Source organism: Nomascus leucogenys, chromosome 1a (assembly GCF_006542625.1).
Source record: "Nomascus leucogenys isolate Asia chromosome 1a, Asia_NLE_v1, whole genome shotgun sequence".
In the NCBI taxonomy this organism is placed as follows: Eukaryota; Metazoa; Chordata; class Mammalia; order Primates; family Hylobatidae; genus Nomascus; species Nomascus leucogenys.
In genome coordinates, this window is record NC_044381.1 from 67,177,166 (window position 1) to 67,200,575 (window position 23,410).

Consider the following 23,410-nt stretch of genomic DNA (forward strand, 5'->3'; position numbering starts at 1 on the left):
CCAGCACCTTAGGCTTGCAGTCTGTGGCACTGAGCAGTAGCTGTCCACTTTAGATCAGACATGAGGACCCCAGTTTGCCCCAGTCTCCACCTCTCCATCTTGCCCTATATTCAGGCTGCTTCCCTCATTTATGTTAACAGTGTGATTCCACAGACATTTGGGTTTGTTAATCCATAATCCATAACAGAAAATGCGGAACTCAGCTAAAACAATTAATAGACATATGTTATTAATCTACCTCAACAAGCCAATTAAACAATTTAAAGACAGGGAGCCTAGAATGACCCCTATTAGCAACAGCAGGATGAAATTCTTAAAGATGTCACAGGATTTTCCACTGAGGTGTTTGTTTTGTTTTGTTTTGTTTTGTTTGAGACAGAGTCTTGCCCTGTCGCCCAGGCTGGAGCACAATGGCTCTATCTCGACTCACCGCAACCTCCACCTCCCGAGTTCAAGCAATTCTCCTGCCTCAGCCTCCCGAGTAGCTGTGGTTACACGCGCCTGCCACCACACCCGGCTAATTTTTTGTATCTTTAGTAGAGACGGGGATGTTGGCCAGGCTGGTCTCAAACTCCTGACCTCGTGATCCACCTGCCTCAGCCTTCCAAAGTGCTGGGATCACAGGCATGAGCCACTGCAGCTGGCTGAGGTTTTTATTGAGTGAGGAAACACTCCTTCAACTGATATTTGAGGAGCAGAAGCCCTTCCAACTGTGAAAGTTCTAATTAGATTCTAATGCTAGGGAGCATTTACATGGTACTCTTAGCATTTAGTGGATGTGGCCCTGGCACAGAGCACATTCAGTTAAGCACTTAATAAATGCTTTGGATAACAGGCAACCTTGACAGTCCTACTTCTTAAAGCATGTGCCTGTCACCATGATGGTAATGTGCCCAGCAGGACTTCTGGTCCGCTCTTTGAGGACAGTGAGCCCCTTAGGGGCCTGTATGAAGAGCTTTGCCTCCAGCGCCTCCGTTGGCCGTTGGCTGCAGCACTCTGTTAAAATCCCACCTTCTGCCTTTCCGTCTGTGCTTTCCTCTTCTATGCTACTACTCCCTTTGGTCCTCTACTTTCTCTACCCTTGCATCCTTGAGGCTGCTTGACCGCTGCTGGATGTTTGGCCCAAGAGCCCTCTGCTCTCCTCAGCAAAAAATCAGCAAAGCAATGCCAAACGGAGACATAAATCATAGCGATAAGGTGCGCCAGGCTCCAGGAAGCACCAGAACTTGCCCAAGGTCACTCCACAGCTTCGAGCATGATCAGAAACTGAAGTTCCATAGCTGGGTGTGGTGGCTCATGCCTGTAATCCCAGTACTTTGGGAGGCTGAGGGAGGCGGATCACGAGATCAGGAGTTTGAGACCAGCCTGGCCAACACAGTGAAACTCTGTCTCTACTAAAAATACAAAAATTAGCTGGGTGTGGTGGCACGCCCCTGTAGTCCTATCTACTGGGGGAGGCTAAGGCAGGATAATCGCTTGAACCCAGGAGGCGGAGGTTGCAGTGAGCTGAGATTGCGCTATTGCACTCCAGCCTGGGCAGCAGTGAGACTGTCTCCAAAAAAAAAAAAAAAAAAAAAAAAAAAAAAAGAGAAAAGAAAAGAAAACTGAAGTCCCTAACTGTAGCTCCTGTCCCTTCTAGAAGGCTACTGATGCTGGACATTCTGCAGGTTACTACTATTCATGATGAATTAAAATCAAATGAGAGCCTGCTTCTGGCACCTAGGATACACTCAACAGTCCCACTCGCCCACACCTCATGCACCTTTTTTCGTTTCTCTCCCTCAAAGAGTCATTTTACACACTTTTTCTAATCACTTACCAATGAAATCTTAATATCACAAATATACTATATATCTGCATATGAACCATATGTATATCTGTGCTTTAAACAATAAAAAAGTTAGATTTTTTTGCCACCTGCCAAGAACCAATTTTCACCCTTTAGGAGTGACCTTGTTCTCATTATGAATCTCTGCGTTATGTTGTGATATTTATAATTAATTTTCAAATGGACATTTCCCCTCACACTTATTCTCATCTTTGTAGGTGGCAAACCTACAAAGGTTTGTACAAAGGTTTAGAAGGCTATTTTAGCCTTCTAAAATAGTCCACAGGGTTATGGAATGAGATATGGAAAGCACAGCTGCTCCAGCTAGAATCTGCACTCAGGCCTCCACAGAAGCCACAAATCTCACAGCTAAGGCCTTGCTGGAGAACGGGCAGTATAAATTCTGAGGACCAGTCATTGGGAGACTTCAGAGTATGGTGTTTGGTATAAAGTGATGGCTGATTCTGGTATGGGCATACCACATGGCATGAACTTGGGGACAAAGAGAACTGTGTCTGCATTCCAGCTTACTGACCAGGAGGCCTTGGCAAATCATTAACCATACTGAATCCATTTGTAAAATGGGATAACAATATCTACCTTCTAAGGTTGTTATTAGTGTAACAATATCTACCTTCTAAGGTTATTAGTGTAATTTGTGCATCCTAGGTAACAACGATACTTGGCAGTTTGTCCAAATTTACTAGGTCCCTTGCCCCTACCTGCCACATAGCAGTAGATGATTTCTTCTCCTTGTCTCTCTTGTTTTTCTTCTTTTCTGGAGGGAGACCTGTCACAGACAATGTCCCAGCTGCTGCTTTCAGCCCTTGACCAATGCTGGTCTAATATATTTTAATGCCCCCATACCACCTGCCATAGGTAGAACGTCTGCACAGAGATCCCACAGTGACACTGTCCTGTTCTTGACCTCCAACTCCACTAGGAGCATCTACTTTTTCTGACACTGCTGGCAGAAATTCTTTCTTTCCTCTTCCTACCATTTTCATTCCACAGAGAGAAGGTTCAGCAGCCTAGGGGCTTGGGGCCTTAGTAATACAATTATTCTGTTGTATTACTTTGCATTTGTAAGGTTTGTATTTGTTTTGTTTGGTTTTGGTTTGTATTACTTTGTATTTGTATGGTTTGTATTTGTTTTGAACCACATAGCCCTTTCCTTGCCCCTTGCCGGACACACAGATATTCCCCTAAGAGGCTGTGTGGAATTCAAGTGCATCCATCTGCTTTATGCAGAACCACTGCCCACTTTCCACCACAGGGCCTGTGATGCTCCAGCCCATCATGCCTGACTTCTTGATTTTTTTTTTTTTTTTTTTTTTTTTTTTGAGACAGTGTCTTACTCTGTTTCCCAGGCTGGAGTGTAGAGGCACAAATCACAGCTCACTGCAGCCTTGACTCCCAGAACTCAGGTGATCCTCCCACCTCAGCTTCCTGAGTAGCTGGGACTACAGGTGCATGCCACCACACCCAGCTAATTTTTCTATTTTTTGTAGAGATGGGGTTTCACCACGTTGCCCCCACTGGTCTTGAACTCCTGGGCTCAAGAGATCCACACATTGGCCTCCCAAAATACTGGGATTACAGGTATGAGCCACCACACCCAGCTCCTGACTTCTTGATTTAAGGTGATTTTCTTTCAGTTACCTTGTCTCTCTCTGTAGTCTGACGTCTGCTATGACCACCCTACCGCTCATCCAATAAATCCTTAATATGTTTAAACCTGAGTTATGGGAAGTTGAATTCATGTAGGGTCCATGTGTCATATGCAAATCAGAAGACGGTGAATACCCTGGTGGAAGAAGTTCCACCCCATAGCTTGGAGCCAGCTGTGGATCCTGTTACAGAAAGATTAAGGAGCATGTATGTAAAGAATCTAGTAGTCTTGCTCTGTCGCCCAGGCTGGAGCACAGGGGCACGATCTCGGTTCACTGGAGCCTCTGCCTCCCGGGTTCAAGTGATTCTCCTGTCGCAGACTCCCAAGTACCTGGGATTACAGGGGCCTGGCACCACGCTTGGCTTGTTTTTGTATTTTTAATACAGACAGGGTTTCACCATGGTGGCCATGTTGGCCTCAAGCTGCTGACCTCAGTTGATCCGCCCGTCTCAGCCTCCCAAAGTGCTGGGATTACAGGCGTGAGCCACCATGCCTGGCCTAAATTGCCTTTTTTAATGCAATGATATTTATGTTTGGTATGGTTCAGGTCAGTAACTTAAGGTCATGGGTCCAGCAATTCTCTCCTTCCTCCAACACCAAGTTTTTCTCTACTGGATTTATTTATACAATTAGCATACAAAGGTACTTCTCACTTGTATATTAAAAACAACCACCACAAAAAAAAACCTTTCTTCAGCCCACATCTTTACGAACACCTCTGCCCCATTTTTGTCTTCCTTTTATAATAAAACTCTTCAAAACAGTTGCCCATATCACTATCTCCACTTTGTTCCTCTTGTCTCTCTTAATCCCATGCTGATGAAGGTTTCATTCCTGCCTCTCCACTCACACAGCTCTTGTCAAGGTCGCCAAAGACCCTCACATGATCAAAGCCAATGGCTAATCCTAAATCTACTAATGGAGACCTTTGACACCACAGAGCATCCCGTCACTTTTGAACCATCTTCTTCACTATGCTTTTAAGAACACTGTGGCCGGGCACAGTGGCTCACACCCATAATCCTAGCACTTTCGGAGGCCAAGGTGGGCAGATCATTTGAGGTCAGGAGTTCAAGACCAGCCTGACCAACATGGTGAAACCCCATCTCTACTAAAAATACAAAAATTAGCCAGGTGTGGTGACAGGCACCTCTCATCCCAGCTACTTGGGAGGCTGAGGCAGGAGAATCTCTTGAACCTAGGAGGCGGAGGTTGCAGTGAGCCGAGATTGCACCACTGCACTCCAGCCTGGGTGGCAGAGTGAGACTGTCTCAAAATAATAATAATAATAATAATAATAATAATAATGAAAGAACATTGTTCTATGGGTTTTCCGACCATGCAGATCGCCTCTTCTTGCCTCCCTTGGTGGTTCCTTTTCATCTTCCTGACCCCCAAAGGCTGGGTACACCAAGTTTCCACCTTCAGTACCTGTTCCTCCATCCCATGTGGTGACCTCCTCTGGTCCCACAGCTTTAAATACCATCGATATGCTTATGTCCCCCAACTTTATCTGTCTCCAACCTGGACTTCCCCTGAATGCCAGACTTGTGTAGTCAACTGCCTACTTTACAAGTCTCCTTGGGTTCACAGCTCAAACTTAACCTGTCCAAAACAGAGCTCTTTATTTCCTTTCCCCCAAATTTGCACCTCGGTCTGTCGATCACAGTGAACGATCTCTTCATTCTTCCAGTCAATCAGTCAAAAACCTTGAAATTGTTCTTGATTTCTCATCCAATCATTAGATTCCTATGTGCTCTTCTTTCAGAAGAAATCTAGAATATGACCTGATCCTGCTGGACCCTGGCTTCCCCCTTCCTTCTCTCCCTGGCCTGTTAGCACCCACTGGGCATCTTGGCTAAGACACTGGGTTATTACCTGTGTTCCCTCAATATAGGGTGCTTTCTACTTACGCACCTTTTCCTAGGATGGAGCGTCTGCCTGGAATGCCTTATCTCTCATTCCACGTTTCCCTAAACATTTCAAAGTTCAGCTCAAACATGCCTCCAATCACTTTATTTTCACCATTCAACAAGCACCTAAAGAGTTCTTACCAGGCAAGGGTACACATGCCCTGTTCACTGGGAACCCAGTCTATAAGGGGTGAGAGCCAAAGGGCAATTCATCTTACCTCCCTTCCAAGAGCTCAGCTTCTGCAAGACAGGGTGTACAACTTTGCATAAACATCGTTTTAGGCACAACTGGGGCTCTATGAGTATTTACTGAATCCATAAATGGAGAAAATAAAATGTTCATTTATCATACCCTTAATTCACCTACTCAGCAAATATCTGTTAAGTAACTTTATTTTATAAGAGACAGGGTCTCACTCTGTCACCTAGGCTAGAGTACAGTGGCCTAATCATAGCTCACCATAGCCTTCAACTGCTGGGCTTAAGCCATCCTCTTGCCTTGGCCTCCTTCCTTAGTAGCTAGGACCACAGGCATGCACCACCATGCCCAGCCTAGTACGTTTTATGTGTTAGGAATATCACACAACTCTGAAAAGTTACGGCTTTAAAGAACAGACTCTACCTATAATCTAGTCCCACCACTTCATAGAGATCAGTGGTGTCTACATCCGTGCACTTAATCTGGAGAGTGGGGTGCTGCATGCTTTGAAATCAGGCTCATGTGCACACGACCCCATCCTTTGGAGGATATCAATATTCAGTTAAGAGAACACATTTGACTTCCCAATTTATTGGCAACATCCACCTTTTTTAAGAGTTTATTCTGTTAACTTTTTTTTCCAATCCAACAATAACATTTTTTGGAGGCCTAGATGTGCCAACTAGTGTGCTTTGGGGATACAAGCTACCGAGGCAAGGTCTCCATCCCGGAAGAACTCAATTAATGTGGGGAGCTATCACTTTTAATGTAGTACTGATAAAGTGTAGTGAGAGATTTGAAAGGAGCATTCACAAAAGTAATCTTCAGAATCAGAAAAAGAGTATCTTTCTGCAAGAAACAGATTTTCTTTCAGGTAAATGAACCCTTTGAAATGTAATGATCACCTTCTCCCCTGGGAAAGCCTGAGGAAGTGAAAATGCCCAACAGCCTCTCCCTGTGTACAGAGAGGGTAAGGGTAGAGTGACCCGCACAGGGGGATGGTCAAAACACTGCAGGTCTCACCCCTGCCTATGGGAGTACTCCCCTGGGGGACTTTGGAAGCATCTCCTCTCAATAGATAATATCCTGTTGGTTAAGAACATTCCAAACCTAAATAGAGAAGTTGCCCTGTTACCCACCCATTTCAATTTATCCAAAGCTTGCTACTTTCCATTTAGGTTCCTTATCTAGAAGTGACCCCACACTCTTATCCATGGGCACAAGATTTGTAGAGTGATCTGGAGAAAATGCAGAAGCAAGAATAATAGTTAATCCCCTGGAAGTTTCATTCATCTGTCTCTCACCAAGTAGCTCTTCTCTTGTCATGTAGTTAGTTATATAGGTCAGAACAGAGAGGCCATAACTGAAACAAAGTTGACCTCCACCGTATTCATTACACGTCACCTTTCACATTGCGATTTGGATTTCACCTTCACAGAAGTTCTGTAAAGCAGTCTCTCCATTAGAGGAAAACACACTTTCAGCTTGTAATAAATACCTTTCCCCCCTCTGATATCATGTTATTTTTAGGGTTAACTAATAAACATTTGAAAAGTGATCAGGCCAGGCTGGATGGATCATGCCTGTAATCCCAGCACTTTAGGAGGCCAAGGTGGGAGGATTGCTTGAGGCCAGGAGCTCGAGACCAGCCTGGCCAACAGAGCAAGATCCCATCTCTGAAAAACGTTAAAAAAATTAGAAAGTGATCATTTCACTTCTTTAAGAAGAACGCATCTTTTTAGAAACGGGACATGATTATGCTCAGCAGTAAATACATATGAGGTGTAATGAGAACCTGTAAGCTTCTTAGCAGTTTGAAAACAGGTAAATGATTAATTCTCTTCATAGACTGAGTATACCAATAGGAAATACCTTAGAAGTTTAAAAATCAACAATGCCAGCAAAATTGAATTGTCTTACATTCCTATACAATCAAATTGTGATGGTCCTTGAAAATCCAGGTCTACAGGTGGGAGAGAAACTATTGGGAAGAATAATAAAATATCCCACAGCATCTCTAAAAGTGAATGCCAGCTAACCTGGCACTTTTGTCTCTTTCTAGTTCATTATATAATTAGTGACTTGTGCACAGATATGCCATTTGTGTCACTGAAGTCAAAAGACTATGAAGTAAGATATAACCATGTCCCATGACATTCTTTTAACATAACATGACTCACTTTATTTCTTTCATCCCTAAAAATTCACTTTAAAGAAAAAGTGGATCCCGGAGCAGTGGCTAGAACTTGTAATCCCAGCTACCAGGAGGCTGAGGCAGAAGGATGGCTTGAGCCCAGGAGTTCCAGGCTGCAGTGAGCTATGATCACATCGCTGCACTCCAGCCTGGGAGACAGAGTGAGACCCTGTCTCGAAAAAGAAAAAAGGAAAAGTGAATCAATTACCTTGAGCATTCGGATTTCCCGAAAGGCGATTTTCTTTATGACAGGGTCATCTTCTGATTCCAGAAACTTCTTGATGGCCACAATCTGACCCGTGTCCCTGTTTCTACATTTGAAAACAACTCCATAGGATCCTTCTCCAATTTTCCCAATTTTTTCATACTTCTCCATCATAGAGGAATAAATCTTCTTAAAATGGATCTTCAGCCAAGAGTGGTAGCTCACGCCTGTAATCCCAGCACTTTGGGAGGCTGAGGTGGGCGGATCACCTGAGGTCAGGAGTTCGAGACCAGTCTGGCCAACATAGTGAAACCTCGTCTCTACTAAAGATACAAAAAATTAGCCCGGTGTGGTGATGGGCGCCCGTAGTCCCAGCTACTCAAGAGACTAAGGCAGGAGAATAGCGTGAACCTGGGAGGCGCAGGTTGCAGTGAGCCGAGATCGCGCCACTGCACTCCAGCCCGGGCGACAGAGCGAGACTCCGTCTCAAAAAAAAAAAAAGAAAAGAAAAGAAAGGATCTTCACATAGTTTGAAAACGTCGCTTATAAAATATTGGCACCAACGGACTGCACTAGAGCCCCACCCAAGGATGAGTGTTTGTCACGGTCCTAGAACAGAACAGCACATGTTAAGGAATGAAGAGTGGACCCGTGTCGACAATGGCAACGCGATCAGGAGTAACAGCCTAGCGTTAGCTGCCTCCAGTAACCCGATTTTAATCGCCCGTTAAATACCCTGTAAGTTAAAATGTAACTTGCCATCCTAAAACGAGCCGAGCTGTAAAATAATCTATCTTTTTAACGTTATCGTTCATCCGATCTAAGACACCTGAGCTGACTGGAGCACGGGGAGGGCTAAGGGCTTCCCCGGTTCTAATTTCGGGTCTCATTTCCCTGCGGCAAGAAGACACCTCCCGGCTCCCCGCGGAGGCGGCGGCGAGGCTCGGCCGCAGGAGACCACCCCGCGCTCCGCGCCCCCGGGACCGGGAAAACCCTCCCGCGCCCGGACGTGCACCCCAGCCGCGCCACGCAGCATGGAGCGGTGCCACGTGTTGGCCCGGGACGGCCCGCGCCTCCTTGCCCGCCCGGGACTCACGGCGCCGCGGCGGTCTGGGCCGGGCCTGGCTTCCGCTTCGCCTTCTTCCGCCCAGCTCGGCTCGGCGTGGCTCGGCCCGCGATCCCTATGGAAACCGGCCCCCGCGCCGGGTCTGCCTGGGAAGGGCCGCCGCGCCCCAGCTTCCCACCCCCGGCCCGGCCCAGCTCGGCCGCCGTCCCGGCTGCAGGGAAGGGCCCCGGAGGGCCGCCCTCCGTTCACGGGAGCTGTTCTGACCGCGGGCCGAGTCCTGCTGCCGGGAGAGCAGACTTGCTAGATTTGCAAACTTCCGCAGGCCGTGCAAAGCGCAGCTGTAACCGCGTCTACGGGGGAAGACGCCTGCGCTAGGAGCCCCTCCTGAGCGATCCACATTTCCCTGCACCTCAGAACCGCGGTTATTCCCTTTGGTCCCTTGGAGACATCTGTGTCTGTGCTGATCAGTGCTGCGGCGTCAGTGAATGAATGAGAGGGAGAAAGGAAAGAAGAGGAAGGCGTGACCGCAGAAATTGGTTAAAGTCAGCACTTTCCTCTACAGCAGGGAAGGTTCCACTGCAGTCTTCTGCTGTGGGACTTTTGTGGTGTCGGAGGTGGAAGCTTACAGAGCTTGCCTTAATTGTTTTCGGTTCCTTTCCCCCATCCTTCTCCCAACGGACTCCTATTACTCAAATCTGAGCACACTGGCGGGAAGCGGATGGACCTGGGGAAATTATGAAATCATGTCAGTTGCCACTGGGCAGCCTGCCTCACACTTTATCATCCGTCTCGTTCCCAGTGCCAGCATCAATGCGGGTAGTTGCCCTGGAAGCAGTACCCGAGGAAAGAAAATTAACACAGTGTCTATGAAACAGGGGCCAATCCCGTGTCAAGCAGCATGCTACTAAATGTAAACCCAGGAAGGGTTCAGAAAGGAGCCTGGAGCTGAGGAGAGAGGGCTGGTGGCTGCCCTGGAAATCCAGTACAAGGATGGCCTAGAAGTGGTCTGTGAACAGAAATTGTTTGCAAATGGCAACCATTGATCTGTTTTCTGTCTCTATAGTTTTGCCTTTTCCAGAATGTCATGAAAGTGGAATCAGACCGTATGTAGCCTTTTGAGGACAGAGGATCTCCCCCACCAACCCAACTCCAGTGAGCTTTCAGATGAGATTGTAGCCCCAGATGACAATGTAAGTTCAATCTTGTGAGAGACCTTGAGCCAGGGGCACCCAGCTAAAGCCATACCTGGGTTCCTGACCTCTAGAAACTGAAATATGTTTTGCTGTTATGTTTTGGGGTAATTTGTTATGCAACCATATGTATCTAACACAGAAGCCTTTTATTAATAGGAGGCTGAGAAAATTCACTTTCATTCCTAGTTTGCTTAGTGTTTTTGTTTGCTTTTTAAAATTATGAATGGATGTTGAATTTTATCAAATGCATTTCTTCATCTAGAGGTGATCATTTACTTTTCCTTTTTCTTTCTTTTTTTTTTTTTAATTGAGAGGGAGTCTCGCTCTGTCACCCAGGCTGGAGTGCAGTAGTGTTATCACTGCTCACTGTACCCTTGAACTCCTGGGCCTAAGCAATCCTCCCACTTCTGCCAGGCCTGAGTAGCTAGAATTATAGGTGTGCACCACCTAATTGTTTTTATGTAGTCTGTTGATACAGTGAATTACATTGATTTTTAGATGTTGAACCAACCTTTTGTTCCTAGGATAAACCCAACTTATTTATGATTTTATCATTTTAATATATTGCTGGATTTGATCAGTAATATTTTACTGTAAACTTTTACATTCATGTTTTGAGAGATATTGATGTATAGTTTTCTTGTAATATCTGCTAATTTTGGCATCAGGATAATGCTGATCTCAGAAAATGAATTGGGAAGTGTTTCTCTTCCCTTTTATTTTCTAGAGATGTTTACATGAAATTGGTATTATTAATTCTTTAAATGTTTGAAAGAAATTTTTTTTTTTTTTTTTGAGACAGTCTTGCTCTGTCATCCAGGCTGGAGTGCAGTGGCACGATCTTGGCTCACTGCAACCTCTGCCTCCTGGGTTCAAGCGATTTTCCTGCCTTGACCACCCAGGTAGCTGAGATTACAGGCACATGTCATCACTCCCGGAAATATATATATATATATTTTTTGTATTTTTAATAGAGATGAGGTTTCACCACGTTGGCCAGGCTGGTCTCAAACTCCTGACCTCAGATGATCTGCCCGCCTTGGCCTCCCAAAGTGCTGGGATTGTAGGTGTGAGCCACTGTGCCTGGCATTTGGAAGAATTTGCCAGTAAAGCCACTTAGATCTAGAGTTTTCTTTGTTGAAGTTGTTTTAATTACAAATCCTATTTTTAAAATAAAATATTCAAGATGTCTACTTCTTGAGAAAGCTTTGGTAGTTTGTGTCTTTCAAGGTGTCTGTTCCACCTAAAGAATTAAATTTATAGGCATTAAGTTGTTCAATATAATAATATTACATTATTATTATTTTAATGTCTGTAAGATCTATAGTAGTGTTCTAGATTTTATTCTTGATACTGGTAAATTTTGTCTCCTTTTTCCTCACCAGTTTGGCTAAGGCCTATCAATTTTATTGATCTTTTAAGGAAACCCAAACTTTTCATTTAATTGATTTCCTCTATTGTTTATCTGTTTTTCAATTTTATTAATTTCATCTCTTTATTATTTTCTTCCTTCTGCTTGCTTGCTTTTAGCTTTACTTTTTTTTTTTGAAATGGAGTCTCCTTCTGTCGCCCAGGCTGGAGTGCAGTCCCAAGATCAAGATCTTGGCTCACTGCAGCCTCCACCTCCAGGATTCCAGCAATTCTCCTGCCCTAGCCTCCCGGGTAGCTGGGATTACAGCATGCGCCACCACACCCGGCTAATTTTTGTATTTTTTAGTAGAGAAGGGGTTTCACCATGTTGGCCAGGCTGGTCGGAAACTCCTGACCTCAGGTGATCTACCCACCTTGGCCTCCCAAAGTGCCAGGATTACAGGTGTGAGCCACCGCATCTGGCCTAGGTACTTTTTCTAGGTTGTTTTTGTTTTTTGTTTGTTTGTTTGTTTGTTTTTAAGATGTAAGCTTAAATCATTGATTTTTAGATCTTCGTGTGTGTGTGTGTGTGTGTGTGTGTGTGTGTGTGTATGTAGAGGTCTCACTCTGTTGCCCAGGCTGGAGTGCAGTGGCCTAATCACAGCAACCTTAAACTCTTGGGTTCAGGCTCTCCTGTAGCTAGAACTACAGGCTCACACCACTCCACTCAGCTAATTTTTTAATTTTTTTGTAGAGATGGGGGTATCCCTATGTTGCCCAGGTTGGTCTCAAACTCCTGCCTCAAGCAATCTTCCCGTCTCGGCCTCCCAGGGTGCTGAGATTATTATAGGCATGAGCCACCATGACTTACCTGTTTTCTTTTCTAATGTAAGCCTTTTTCTTTTTTTTTTTTTTTTTTTTAGACAGTCTTGCTCTGCCACCCAGGCTGGAGTTCAGTGGTACAATGTCGGCTCACTGCAACCTCTGCCTCCCAGGCTCAGGCGATCCTCTTGCCTCAGCCTCCCAAGTAGGTGTGCCACCACACCTGGCTAATTTTTGTGTTTTTTGTAGAGACAGGGTTTCACCATATTGCCTAGGCTGGTCTCCCAACTACTGAGCTCAGATAATCTGCCTGCCTCAGCCTCCCAAAGTGCTGGGATTACAGGCATGAGCCACTGCACCCCGCCTTCTAATATAAGCCTTTAGTGCCATAATTTTTCCTGTAAGCACCACTTTAAATACATCACAGAAATCTTGATATGTTGTATCATCATTTTCATTCAGTTCAAAATATTTTCTTTTCTTTTTTTTTTTTTTTTGAGATGGAGTCTCACTCTGTCACCCAGGCTAGAGTGCAATAGCGCGATCTCGGCTCACTGCAACCTCCGCCTCCCCGGTTCAAGCGATTCTCCCACTTCAGCCTCCCAAGTAGCTGGAACTACAGGTACGCACCACCATGCCCAGCTAATTTTTGTATTTTTAGTACGGACAGGATTTCATCATGTTGGCCAGGCTGGTCTCGAACTCCTGACCTCAAATGATCCTCCCGCCTTGGCCTCCCGAAGTGCTGGGATTATAGACATGAGCCACCGTGCCTGGCCCAAAAATATTTTCCTTGTGACTTCCTTTTTGACTCATGGGTTATTTTTGTAGTGTGTTAACTTCCAACTATTTGGTGATTTTTAAAGATAGCTTTCTGTTAATGATTTCTAGCTTAATTCCATTATTTTCAGAGAACTCAGTTTATATGACTTAAATTCTATGAAATGTTTTATTTTGTTTTCTGACCCAGAAAGAATGTGGTCTATGTTCATGAATGTTTCTTTTTGACAATTAAAAAAAATATTTTGAAATGAAGTGAGAAAGTCAGTGTGAATTTCCCCACAGCTGCATTGTCTGAAGTTCATACCAGGTTAAATCAAGTTTGTCTGGAAAATTAACTTTATGGACTCCACAAGGTTCAGTACCCAAAGAGCCTGGAACTGTGCCAGGCCTAGTGGTAGTTAAAGTAGGAGTCAGTGTACTGGTTATTTATGCCCAAGTAGGCAGTGAATCAGAAAGCTAGCATGACTTGCAGCTGCAAGTTGTTTTGTTTGGAGGAATTTGAAATAAAATATTAGAGAACAACTTGAAAAGGGAGATAAACAGTCACTGTCACCACTTAGCACAAAAGAGAGAAGGTAACGTGGCCTCTAGACTAGTCAGACTGACAGTCCTTTCCATTGGCAGGTGCGACACTGGTTTTGGTATCAAAGAAGTATAACTCCTGGAAAGTATAGCTCTTGGGAATCTCAGAAATGGTCTGTGATGTGGGGGCTTTTTCTCAAGCCAGTGCAAAGTGAAACAGCATTATATTCTGCTAATAGTGATCTTTTCTTTGCAGTTTGTATAATTAGCGAGAATACTTCAGTGTTCTTAGAACGGCACAGACTGTACTGTGGTATTTTAATCGTTTAAGGAAAAATAAACATTCAGTAGAGTAACACATGGTCACAGAAAAAGCCTGGAATTTGGAGTCAGAAGACCAGGATTTCTACCTTCTTACTTGGTGTTTGATCTTGTGCAAGATAATTACTATTGCCTACACAACACATTATTTAATGAGTGCTTACTTTGTGGCAGGCATTATGCTAAGAATATTTGACCCATGAGCCTCACAATAACCCCAGGAGATAGGCATTAATATCATCCTGAGCTTTCAGGTGACTCTCATTGAGTCGGAGAGGATAAGCAGCTAGCCTAAGGACACCCAGCTAGTGAACTGTGAAGTCAGTATTGGAATGCAGGCGGTTTGACTCCAGAATCTTTTCTCCTAACCATTTTGCTAATACTACCTAATGCATTGGGGTGGTTGTCAGGATTATTGAGTTAATGTGTAGGACATTGAGAGCTGGCGCAAAGCACTTAGAATAATGCACAGTGTAGCACCTTCCTTCTTTTTTTTAGGCTACCGGGAAGACTCATCTTGTCTATATGCTCCCTTCTCATGGTAGCTCAGCAACTTCATGTGTGTGCAGCTCCAGCACCAGAAGAATGAACTTCCACGAGATTGGGCAGAACACTGAAGCCTCATCTGAGTGCAGAACCCAGGGCCAATGCTTGAAGCTTTTTTTTTTTTTTTTTTTTTTTTTGAGATGGAGTCTCACTCACTTTGTTGCCCAGGCTGGAGTGCAATGGTGTGATCTCAGCTGACTGCAAACTCCGCATCCCAGGTTCAAGCAATTCTCCTGCCTCAGCCTCCCGAGTAGCTGGGACTGCAGGTGCCCGCCACCACACCCGGCTAATTTTTTGTATTTTTAGTAGAGATGGGGTTTCACTATGTGGGCCAGGCTGGTCTCGAAATCCTGACCTCGTGATCTGCCCGCCTCGGCCTCCCAAAGTGCTGGGATTCCAGGCATGAGCCACCGCGCCCGGCCAGCTTTTTTTTTTCCCAATTATGTTGTAAGGAAAGGGGAGTTGAGTCAATGTCATCTTAAAATGACACTCTACAGCAGCTTGAGGAAATACTTGAATTTACTGTCTCTGTTTTAAGTGGAATTGGGAAAGAAATTGATTCCAGAGTCCATACAGACAAAAGCTAATAAGTACCATTTAGGGGCGCATTTCAGGCTCAGTATCCACATTATCTCTGATCTTTATGACAATCTTACATGGATTTGTTAACTGACTGGGATTATTAACTAGCCTGTTTTATGAAAGAAGAAGCTGAGGCTCTGAGAGATTGATCAATAGAGACAAAGCCACCCTGCTAACAAGGGCTGAACACAGGTTTCAAGCCCAACTCTGCCTATTTCCAAAGCCCATGCTCTTGTGGTGGTGAATGGAGTTAGAGCTACTAAGAATGCCTTGAGAATTATCCTCTGTCCTTAGATGCCCTAGAGAGCTAACGGGGGGGCAGACCTGCTGGTCCAATCCGAATTCACAACATCCTGAAGAGAAGCCAGGTGTCAACCGCATTCTTCTTGACCAGTCACTGCTAGAATGTTACAAAGCCAGGCATGCAAATAACTTTCCCCTTACCTGGAGATAGAAAAGAATGCTGAATCAGCCGGGCACGGTGATTCATGCCTGTAATCCCAGCACTTTGGGGGGCCGAGGCGGGCAGATCACATGAGGTCAGGAGTTCGAGACCAGCCTGGCCAACATGGTGAAACCCCATCTGTATTAAAATTACAAAATTAGGCCGGGCATGGTGGCTCACGCTTGTAATCCCAGCACTTTGGGAGGCCGAGGCGGGCAGATCACGAGGTCAGGAGATCGAGACCACGGTGAAATCCCATCTCTACTAAAAATACAAAAAAATTAGCCGGGCATGGTGGCAGGCGCCTGTAGTCTCAGCTACTTGGAGAGGCTGAGGCAGGAGAATGGCGTGAACCCGGGAGGCGGAGCTTGCAGTGAGCCGAGATTGCGCCACTGCACTCCAGCCTGGGCGACAAAGCGAGACTCCGTCTCAAAAAAAAAAAAAAAAAAGTACAAAATTAGCTAGGCATGGTGGTGCATGCCTATAGTCCCAGCTCCCCAGGAGACTGAAGGAGGAGAATCACTGGAACCCAGGAGGCAGAGGTTGCAGTGAGTCGAGATTGTGCCACTGTACTCAGCCTGGGTGACAGAGCGAGACTCCATCTCAAAAAAAAAAAAAAAAAAAAAGACTACTGAATCAATGTAAATATGTGGGAAAATCAATTTTAAAAGGAGCCTATCATTTCTGATTTTATATATAGGCTCAGCCAATAGTAAAGTAAAATGTCTTCATTCTCTAATTAACCTTAGTTATTCTGTATGTATTTTTTCCTTTTAAATATTTATTGTACTTTTTAATTAATTTATTTATTTTGAGATGGAGTCTCTCTCTGTCACCCAGGCTGGAGTGCAGTGGCGCAATCTTGGCTCACTGCAACCTCTGCCTCCCAGAGTAGCTGGGATTACAGGCATGTGCCACCACGCCTGGCTAACTTTTATATTTTTAGTAGAGATGGGGTTTCACCATGTTGGCAAAGCTGGTCTCAAACTCCTGACCTCAAGTGGTCCACCCGCCTCAGCTTTCCACAGTGCTCAGATTAGTGCTCAGGCGTGAGCCACCGTGCCCAGCCTCTATTGTACTTTATATATGATGAGTGAGTCCTTTTAAAGTACCTTTTTTCTAAAATCTTTTGTTTCTGAGTCTTTTTTTCTTTTCTTTTTTTTTTCTTTGAGACAGGGTCTCACTCTGTCACCCATGGTGGAGTGCAGTGGTATAAGTAGCTGGGACTACAGGCGTGTGCCACCACACCCAGCTAATTTTTGTGTTTTTCATGGAGACAAGGTTTCACCATGTTGGCCAGGCTGGTCTTGAACTCCTGACCTCAAGTGATCTACCCACCTCGACCTCCCAACAGTGGTGGGATTACAGGCGTGAGCCACTACACCTGGCCTTTTTTCTGAGTCTTAACACTGTTTTTGCATTTGTAGGTTTTCAAAGAACCACCCAGTACTTTCATCAACAAACCCACATGCCAGGAGAGCTCAGCAATATTAACACTAAAACCCTGGAAGGTTTATGTGGCTAGCCCTGGGCTACCAGTGAGTAAGTCAATGAATATGATCCTCTCCAGGAAATAAGTCTCAAAACCTGAAGTTATACATCCATTTGCCACTTTGGACAGTTGGTTGCTAAACATACTTAATCATAAGGCCATCTATGAACATTTCTGCACTATCATGACTTTGGCATCATTATATTCTAGGGAAAAGCCGTGCAAAGGGTAAATTTTTGAGATCGAATAAATAGGAAAGAACATTAATTACTTTCTGAATTTAGCTTAAAGCTGTAACACAGAATCAGCAGTTTGGAAAGCGAACTTTTCCTGCTGACATGTGTCAGACACCATGCTGGGCACTGGAGACTCAGAAGCCGCTTTGTCAAGATGAAACACTGTGTTTCCTTGCAGAGCAAACTCTCCTGCCTCCCCCCAAGAGGGGTTCCTCCATGGAGGAAACTAGATAGGAGGACTTGGAGGGCTGGTGTTTACATTGTACTTTTTGTTTTTAAAAACACTTCACAAGGGTCTGTGAAGGAGAGAAGGCACATCTGGCATTTGAGGAAACAGATACAGAAAATTTAAATGACTCATTCAGAGTCCAAAAGCAAATTTGTGACAACAAACAGGCCTAGAACCTGGGTCTCAATTTCAAGTTGTATTCTTCTCACACTACTGTACTGCTGGCTTCAAATTAGGTAGCTCTAATTATGATTAAAGAAATATAAATCTACCTTAAGGGAACCCAATAGTAAAATAGACATAAAGTATGACAAAATGGGGAAGAGGAGAGGAAAGGGCAGGAAGTATGAATTATTTGCATTTAAAAAATATTTCTCACTTTACATAAAAGTTAGATTTCTTTTCAGACAGATTATCTTAGAAATGCATCCATTTCTTTTTCTTTGAAATGCCTTCATTATATTTTCTTGTGGTAAAAAACACATAACATTAAATGTACTACCTTTTTTTTTTTTTTTTTTTAAGACATGAAGTCTCACTATGTTGCCCAGGCTAAAGTGCAGTGGGTATTCACAGGCGTGATCATAGTTCACTACAGTATTTTTTTTTTTTTTTTTTTTTTTTTTTTTTGAGACAGAGTCTCACTCTGTTGCCCAGGCTAGAGGGCAGTGATGTGATCTCGGCAACTTTCACCCCCAGGGTTCAAGCGATTCTCCTGCCTCAGCCTCGTGAGTAATTGGGATTACAGGCACCCTCAACCACCGCCCAGCTAATATTTTGTATTTTTAGTAGAGACGGGGTTTCACCATGTTGGCCAGGCGGGTCTCAAACTCCTGACCTCAGGTGATCCACCTACCTCAGCCTCCCAAAGTGCTGGGATTACAGGCATGAGCCACTGTGCCCGGCTTACAGTCTTAAACTCCTAGATCAAGTGATCCTCCCATCTCAGCCCCTTGAATAGTTGGGACTATAGGCATGTGCCACTGCACCAGGCTCAAAATTTACTGTCCTAACCATTTTTAAGTGTATAGTTTCATAGTTTAAGTACATTCACATTGTTGTACACAGATCTCTAGAACTTTTTCATCTCGCAAGAGTGGAACTCTATCCACTAAACAGGAATTCCCTCTCCCCTTAGCTCTTGGTTACTCTGACCCTAACCTTCATACTTTCTGTTTCTATGATTTTCATGACTTTAGATACTTCATATGAATGGAATCATATGGTACTTGTCCTTTGGTGACCGGCTTAATTCTCTTAGCATAATGTCCTCAAGGTTCATTCATGTTGCAGCATGTGACAGGATTTCCTTCTTTTTAAGGCTGCTTAATATTCCATTGTGTGTAAACACTGCATTTTCTTTTTTTTTTTGAGATGGAGTCTCGCTCTGTCGCCCAGGCTGGAGTACAGTGGTGCGATCTTGGCTCACTGCAAGCTCCGCCTTCCGGGTTCTCGCCATTCTCCTGCCTCAGCCTCCCGAGTAGCTGGGACTACAGGCGCCTGCCACCACGCCCAGCTAATTTTTTGTATTTTTAGTAGAGACGGGGTTTCACCGTGTTAGCTAGGATGGTCTCAATCTCCTGACCTCATGATCTGCCCGCCTCAGCCTCCCAAAGTGCTGGGATTACAGGTGTGCGCCACTGCGCCTGGCCACATTTTCTTTATTCATTCACCTGTGGATGGACATTTGGGTTGCTTCCACCTCTGCAAGGTTTGGCTTTGAATTCTTCTGGGTATATACTCAGAAGTGGACTTGTTGGATGATATGGTGAACATATTTTAAATGTTCTAAGGAACTACCATACTGTTTTCCACTGTGGCTGCACCATTTCACATTCCCACCAACAGTAGACAAGGGTTCTAACTCTGCATCCTTGCCACCACTTGTTATTTTTGGTTCTCCTGATAGTGGCCATCCTGATGGATGTGAGGTGATAGTCTATTGAGGTTGTGATGTGCATTTTCCTAATGATTAGTAATGTTGAACATTTTTTCATGTGCTTATTGGCCATTCGTATATCTTCTTTGGAGAAATGTCTATTCAAGTTTGTTGCCCATTTCTTCACTGGGTTATTTGGTTATGTTTTTGTTGTTATTGAGTTGTAGAAGTTCCTAGTATACCCTGCACATTAATCTCTTATCAGATATATGGTTTACAATTACTTTCTCCTGTAGGCTGCCTTTTCATTCAGTTGACTGATTCCTTTGACTCACAGATGTTTTTAAGTTTGATGTCCCATTTGTCTATTTTTTCTTTCATTGCCTATGCCTTTGGTATCATATCCAAGAAATCCTGGCCAAATCCAATGTCCTGAAGCTTTTCTCTATGTTTTCTTCTGGAAGTTTAATAATTGAAGATCTTACATTAGGTCTTTGTTTGATAATTGAAGATCTTGCATTTAGGTCTTTAGATCTTAAATGAAGGGCTTACATGTTGGCCATTTTGGCTTACTTTCTGTATATGATGTAAGATAATGTTCCAACTTTTGCATGTGGATATTCAGTTTTCTTAACACCAGTTGTTGAAGAGAAAGAATGTTCTTTCCCCATTTTGTAGTCTTGGCATTATTGTCAAAAATTATTTGTCCAGATGCAAGGGTTTATTTCTGGCTCTCTGTTCTGCTCGCTTGGTCTACTGATGTGGTTTGGCTCTGTGTCTCCACCCAAATCTCATCTTGAATTGTAATTCCCACGTGTCGAGGGAGGGACCTGTAATCTCCATGTGTCAAGGGAGCGAGGTGATTGGGTTCATGGGGTGATTCCCCCATGCTGTTCCTCTGATAAGTCAGTTCTCACAAAATCTGATGGTTTTATAAGGGGCTCTTCCCCCTTCTCTCTCTTCTGTCTCCTGCCATCTTGTGAAGAAGGTCCCTGCTTCCCCTTTGCCTTCCACCATGATTGTGAGTTTCCTGAGGCCTCACCAGCCACGTGGAACCGTAAGTCAATTAAACGTTCTTTGTTTATAAAGAAAGCCTATACCCAGTCTCGGGTAGTTTTGTTTTTGTTTGTTTGTTTGTTTTTGTTTTTTTTTTTTGATGACGGAGTCTCGCTCACTCTGTCGCCAGGCTGGAGTGCAGTGGTGTGATCTTGGCTCACTGCAACCTCTGCCTCCCGGGTTCAAGTGATTCTCCTGCCTCAGCCTCCCGAGTAGCTGGGATTACAGGCGCACGCCACCACGCCCAGCTTATTTTGTATTTTTAGTAGAGACGGAGTTTCACCGTGTTAGCCAGCCTGGTCTCGAACTCCTGACCTCAGGTGATCCACCCACCTTGGCCTCCCAAAGTGCTGGGATTACAGGCGTGAGCCACTGCACCTGGCCTCGGGTAGTTTATACTTAGTCTCAGGTAGTATCTTTATAGCAGTATGAGAATGAACTAATGCATCTATCTTTATGCCAGTACCACACCTTCTTAATTACTGTTGCTTTGTAGTTATAAAATCAGGAAGTGTGGGGCTTCCAGCTTTGTTCTTCTTTTTCAAGATTGTTTTGGCTACTTAGGGCCCCTTGAGACTCCCTGGGAATTTTAGGATGATTTTTTTTTTTTTTCTAAGAAATGCATCTGTTTTTTAAATGGAGTTAATACTGTAAGTCCTATCACCTTTCTCCTCCCTTTCAGAAACTCTGTGATGCTTATTCATTAGTGTCTATATAGCTAGTTGTACAAACAAAAATCTCTGGCGCCCGGTTTTCTGTCACGGTTTTCCGTGACAACCATTGAATTTTTAGTCATGTATTGATCAAAAAAGTTTACATAGTTCCATAAGATTATCTTTAAACTGCATGCATGCATGCCAAGGATTGTGTGAAGATCATAGTTAAAACCACATGTGAAAGTTCTATTATTGTAAATAGCTTTCACAGGAATGGCTCATTGTCAAATATTAGTAGTGAGATATTGTGAGGCATCTAAAGTGAATCCACATGTGGGTCCTTGTAAAAAATATGCATTTAAACAGTATTCCTCTAAAATAATAAATCCTTCACCTTAAACAACAACCTATTAATTTTTCTACAGTATCATCTGACCTGATCCCAGACTGTCTGGGATCAAATCCAGCTCTGCTAGTAACTGTGAGAACTTGGGCAAGTTCCTTAACCTCCTGATGTTTCATGTGTGTCATCTGCAACATTGAAATGAGCTACCTCTTCACGTTGTGAGGATTGAGTGCTAAATCCATGCTACCATTTTTTTTTTTGAGATGGCGTCTTGCCCTGTTGTCCAGGCTGGAGTGTGGTGGTGCCATCTCGGCTCACTGCAACCTCCGCCTCCCAGGTTCAAGTGATTCTTCTGCCTCACCCTCCCGAGTAGCTGGGATTACAGGTATGTGCCACCACGCCTGGCTAATTTTTGTATTTTTAGTAGAGATGGGGTTTCACGTGTTGGCCAGGCTGGTCTCGAACTCCTGAGCTCAGGTGATCCACCTGCCTCTGCCTCCCAAAGTGCTGGGATTACAGGTGTGAGCCACCGCGCCCGGCCCCATGTTAGCTTTTATCATCATGACGATGATAATCCCTGTGTATTATTTTCTGTTCAGATGAGAAATTTATTTACTACTAAAATGTATTCCCTACTCCACTGAAAACAATTTAAATTTTAAGTTTAGGGATTCATTTCAGGCTTAGCAATCAAGGGAATACATTTATTTAGTCATTCAGAGTCCTAATCCACACTCCCAGGGTTTCTATTGGAGAAGCCCCATGTTTCCCACTGCCAGAGCAGCACTCTTGCCACCACATCGTGCATCTGCTCATGGGGGAATCTCTAGAAAGGAGACAGCACATGGTGGAGGAGCAAGGGCCAGAGAGCCCACCAGACCCGGGCTCATATCTGGGTTCTACCCTTTCTTGGCTGAGTGAAACCAGGAAAGTTACTTTGTGTGTTGGTCAAGAATATGTCTAAAATTTTGTTGTTTTTTTAGAGATAGGACCTTGCTCTGGTTGCCCAGGCTGGAGTACGGTGACGCGATCACAGCTCACTGCAGCCTTGAATTTCTTGGGCTCAAACAATCCCCCCGCCTCAGCCTCCCAAGTAGCTAGTACTACATGTGTGTGCTGCCACACCTGGCTTTTAAGGTTTTTGTTTTTGTTTTTAATTAAACTTTTATTTTGAGATAATTGTAAACATCCAGTTGTAAGTAATCACACATAGAGGGCCAGGCATAGTCTCACGCCTGTAATTGCAGCATTTTGGGAGGCTGAGGCAGACGGATGATCTGAGGTCAGGAATTTGAGACCAGCCTGGCCAACATGGTGAATGATGAAACTCTGTCTCTACTAAAGACACAAAAATTAGTCAGGTGTGGTGACGTGCCCCTGTAGTCCCAGCTACTAGGGAGGCTGAGGCAGGAGAATTACTTGAACCTGGGAGGCAGAGGTTGCTGTGAGCTGAGATCGTGCCACTGCACTCCAGCCTGCGCTACAGTGAGAGACTTTGTTTCGAAAAACAAAAAGCCACAACAAAAAAGGAAATCACACATAGAGATCTTGTATACTATTTACCCAGTTTCCCCTAGTAATAACATCTTGCGAGACTGGAGTACAGTATTATAACTGGATATTCACATTGATAAAGTCAAGATGTAGACCCATTCCCTCACAAGCATACCACATGTTGCCCTGTCCCCCATCCCTGACCCCTGGCTATTGAAGAAGTCTTTCCGTAGGTATATGTGTTTTTTCTCTTGGGTAAATACCAAGAATTGAAATGGCTAGATTGTATGGTGAATAGACATTTAACTTTCTAAGGTACTGCTATATGCTTTTTCAAAATTGCTGTGTCATTCTGCATTCCCATCACCAACATATGAGAGT

The 23,410-nt window shown here is 44.2% G+C and overlaps 1 protein-coding gene across 1 annotated transcript in view; it reads right to left on the bottom strand.

Annotated features, from left to right (window-relative positions):
* CDKL1 (cyclin dependent kinase like 1) overlaps window positions 1-8,257 on the bottom strand; it is a 68,236-nt gene extending 59,979 nt beyond the window's left edge. The window contains exon 1 of the mRNA XM_030810193.1: window positions 8,015-8,257. Coding sequence (XP_030666053.1) covers window positions 8,015-8,185 — 171 coding nt within the window. The 5' untranslated portion in view covers window positions 8,186-8,257. The remainder of the gene's footprint in view (window positions 1-8,014) is intronic.
* Between the last annotated feature and the right edge of the window lie 15,153 nt (window positions 8,258-23,410).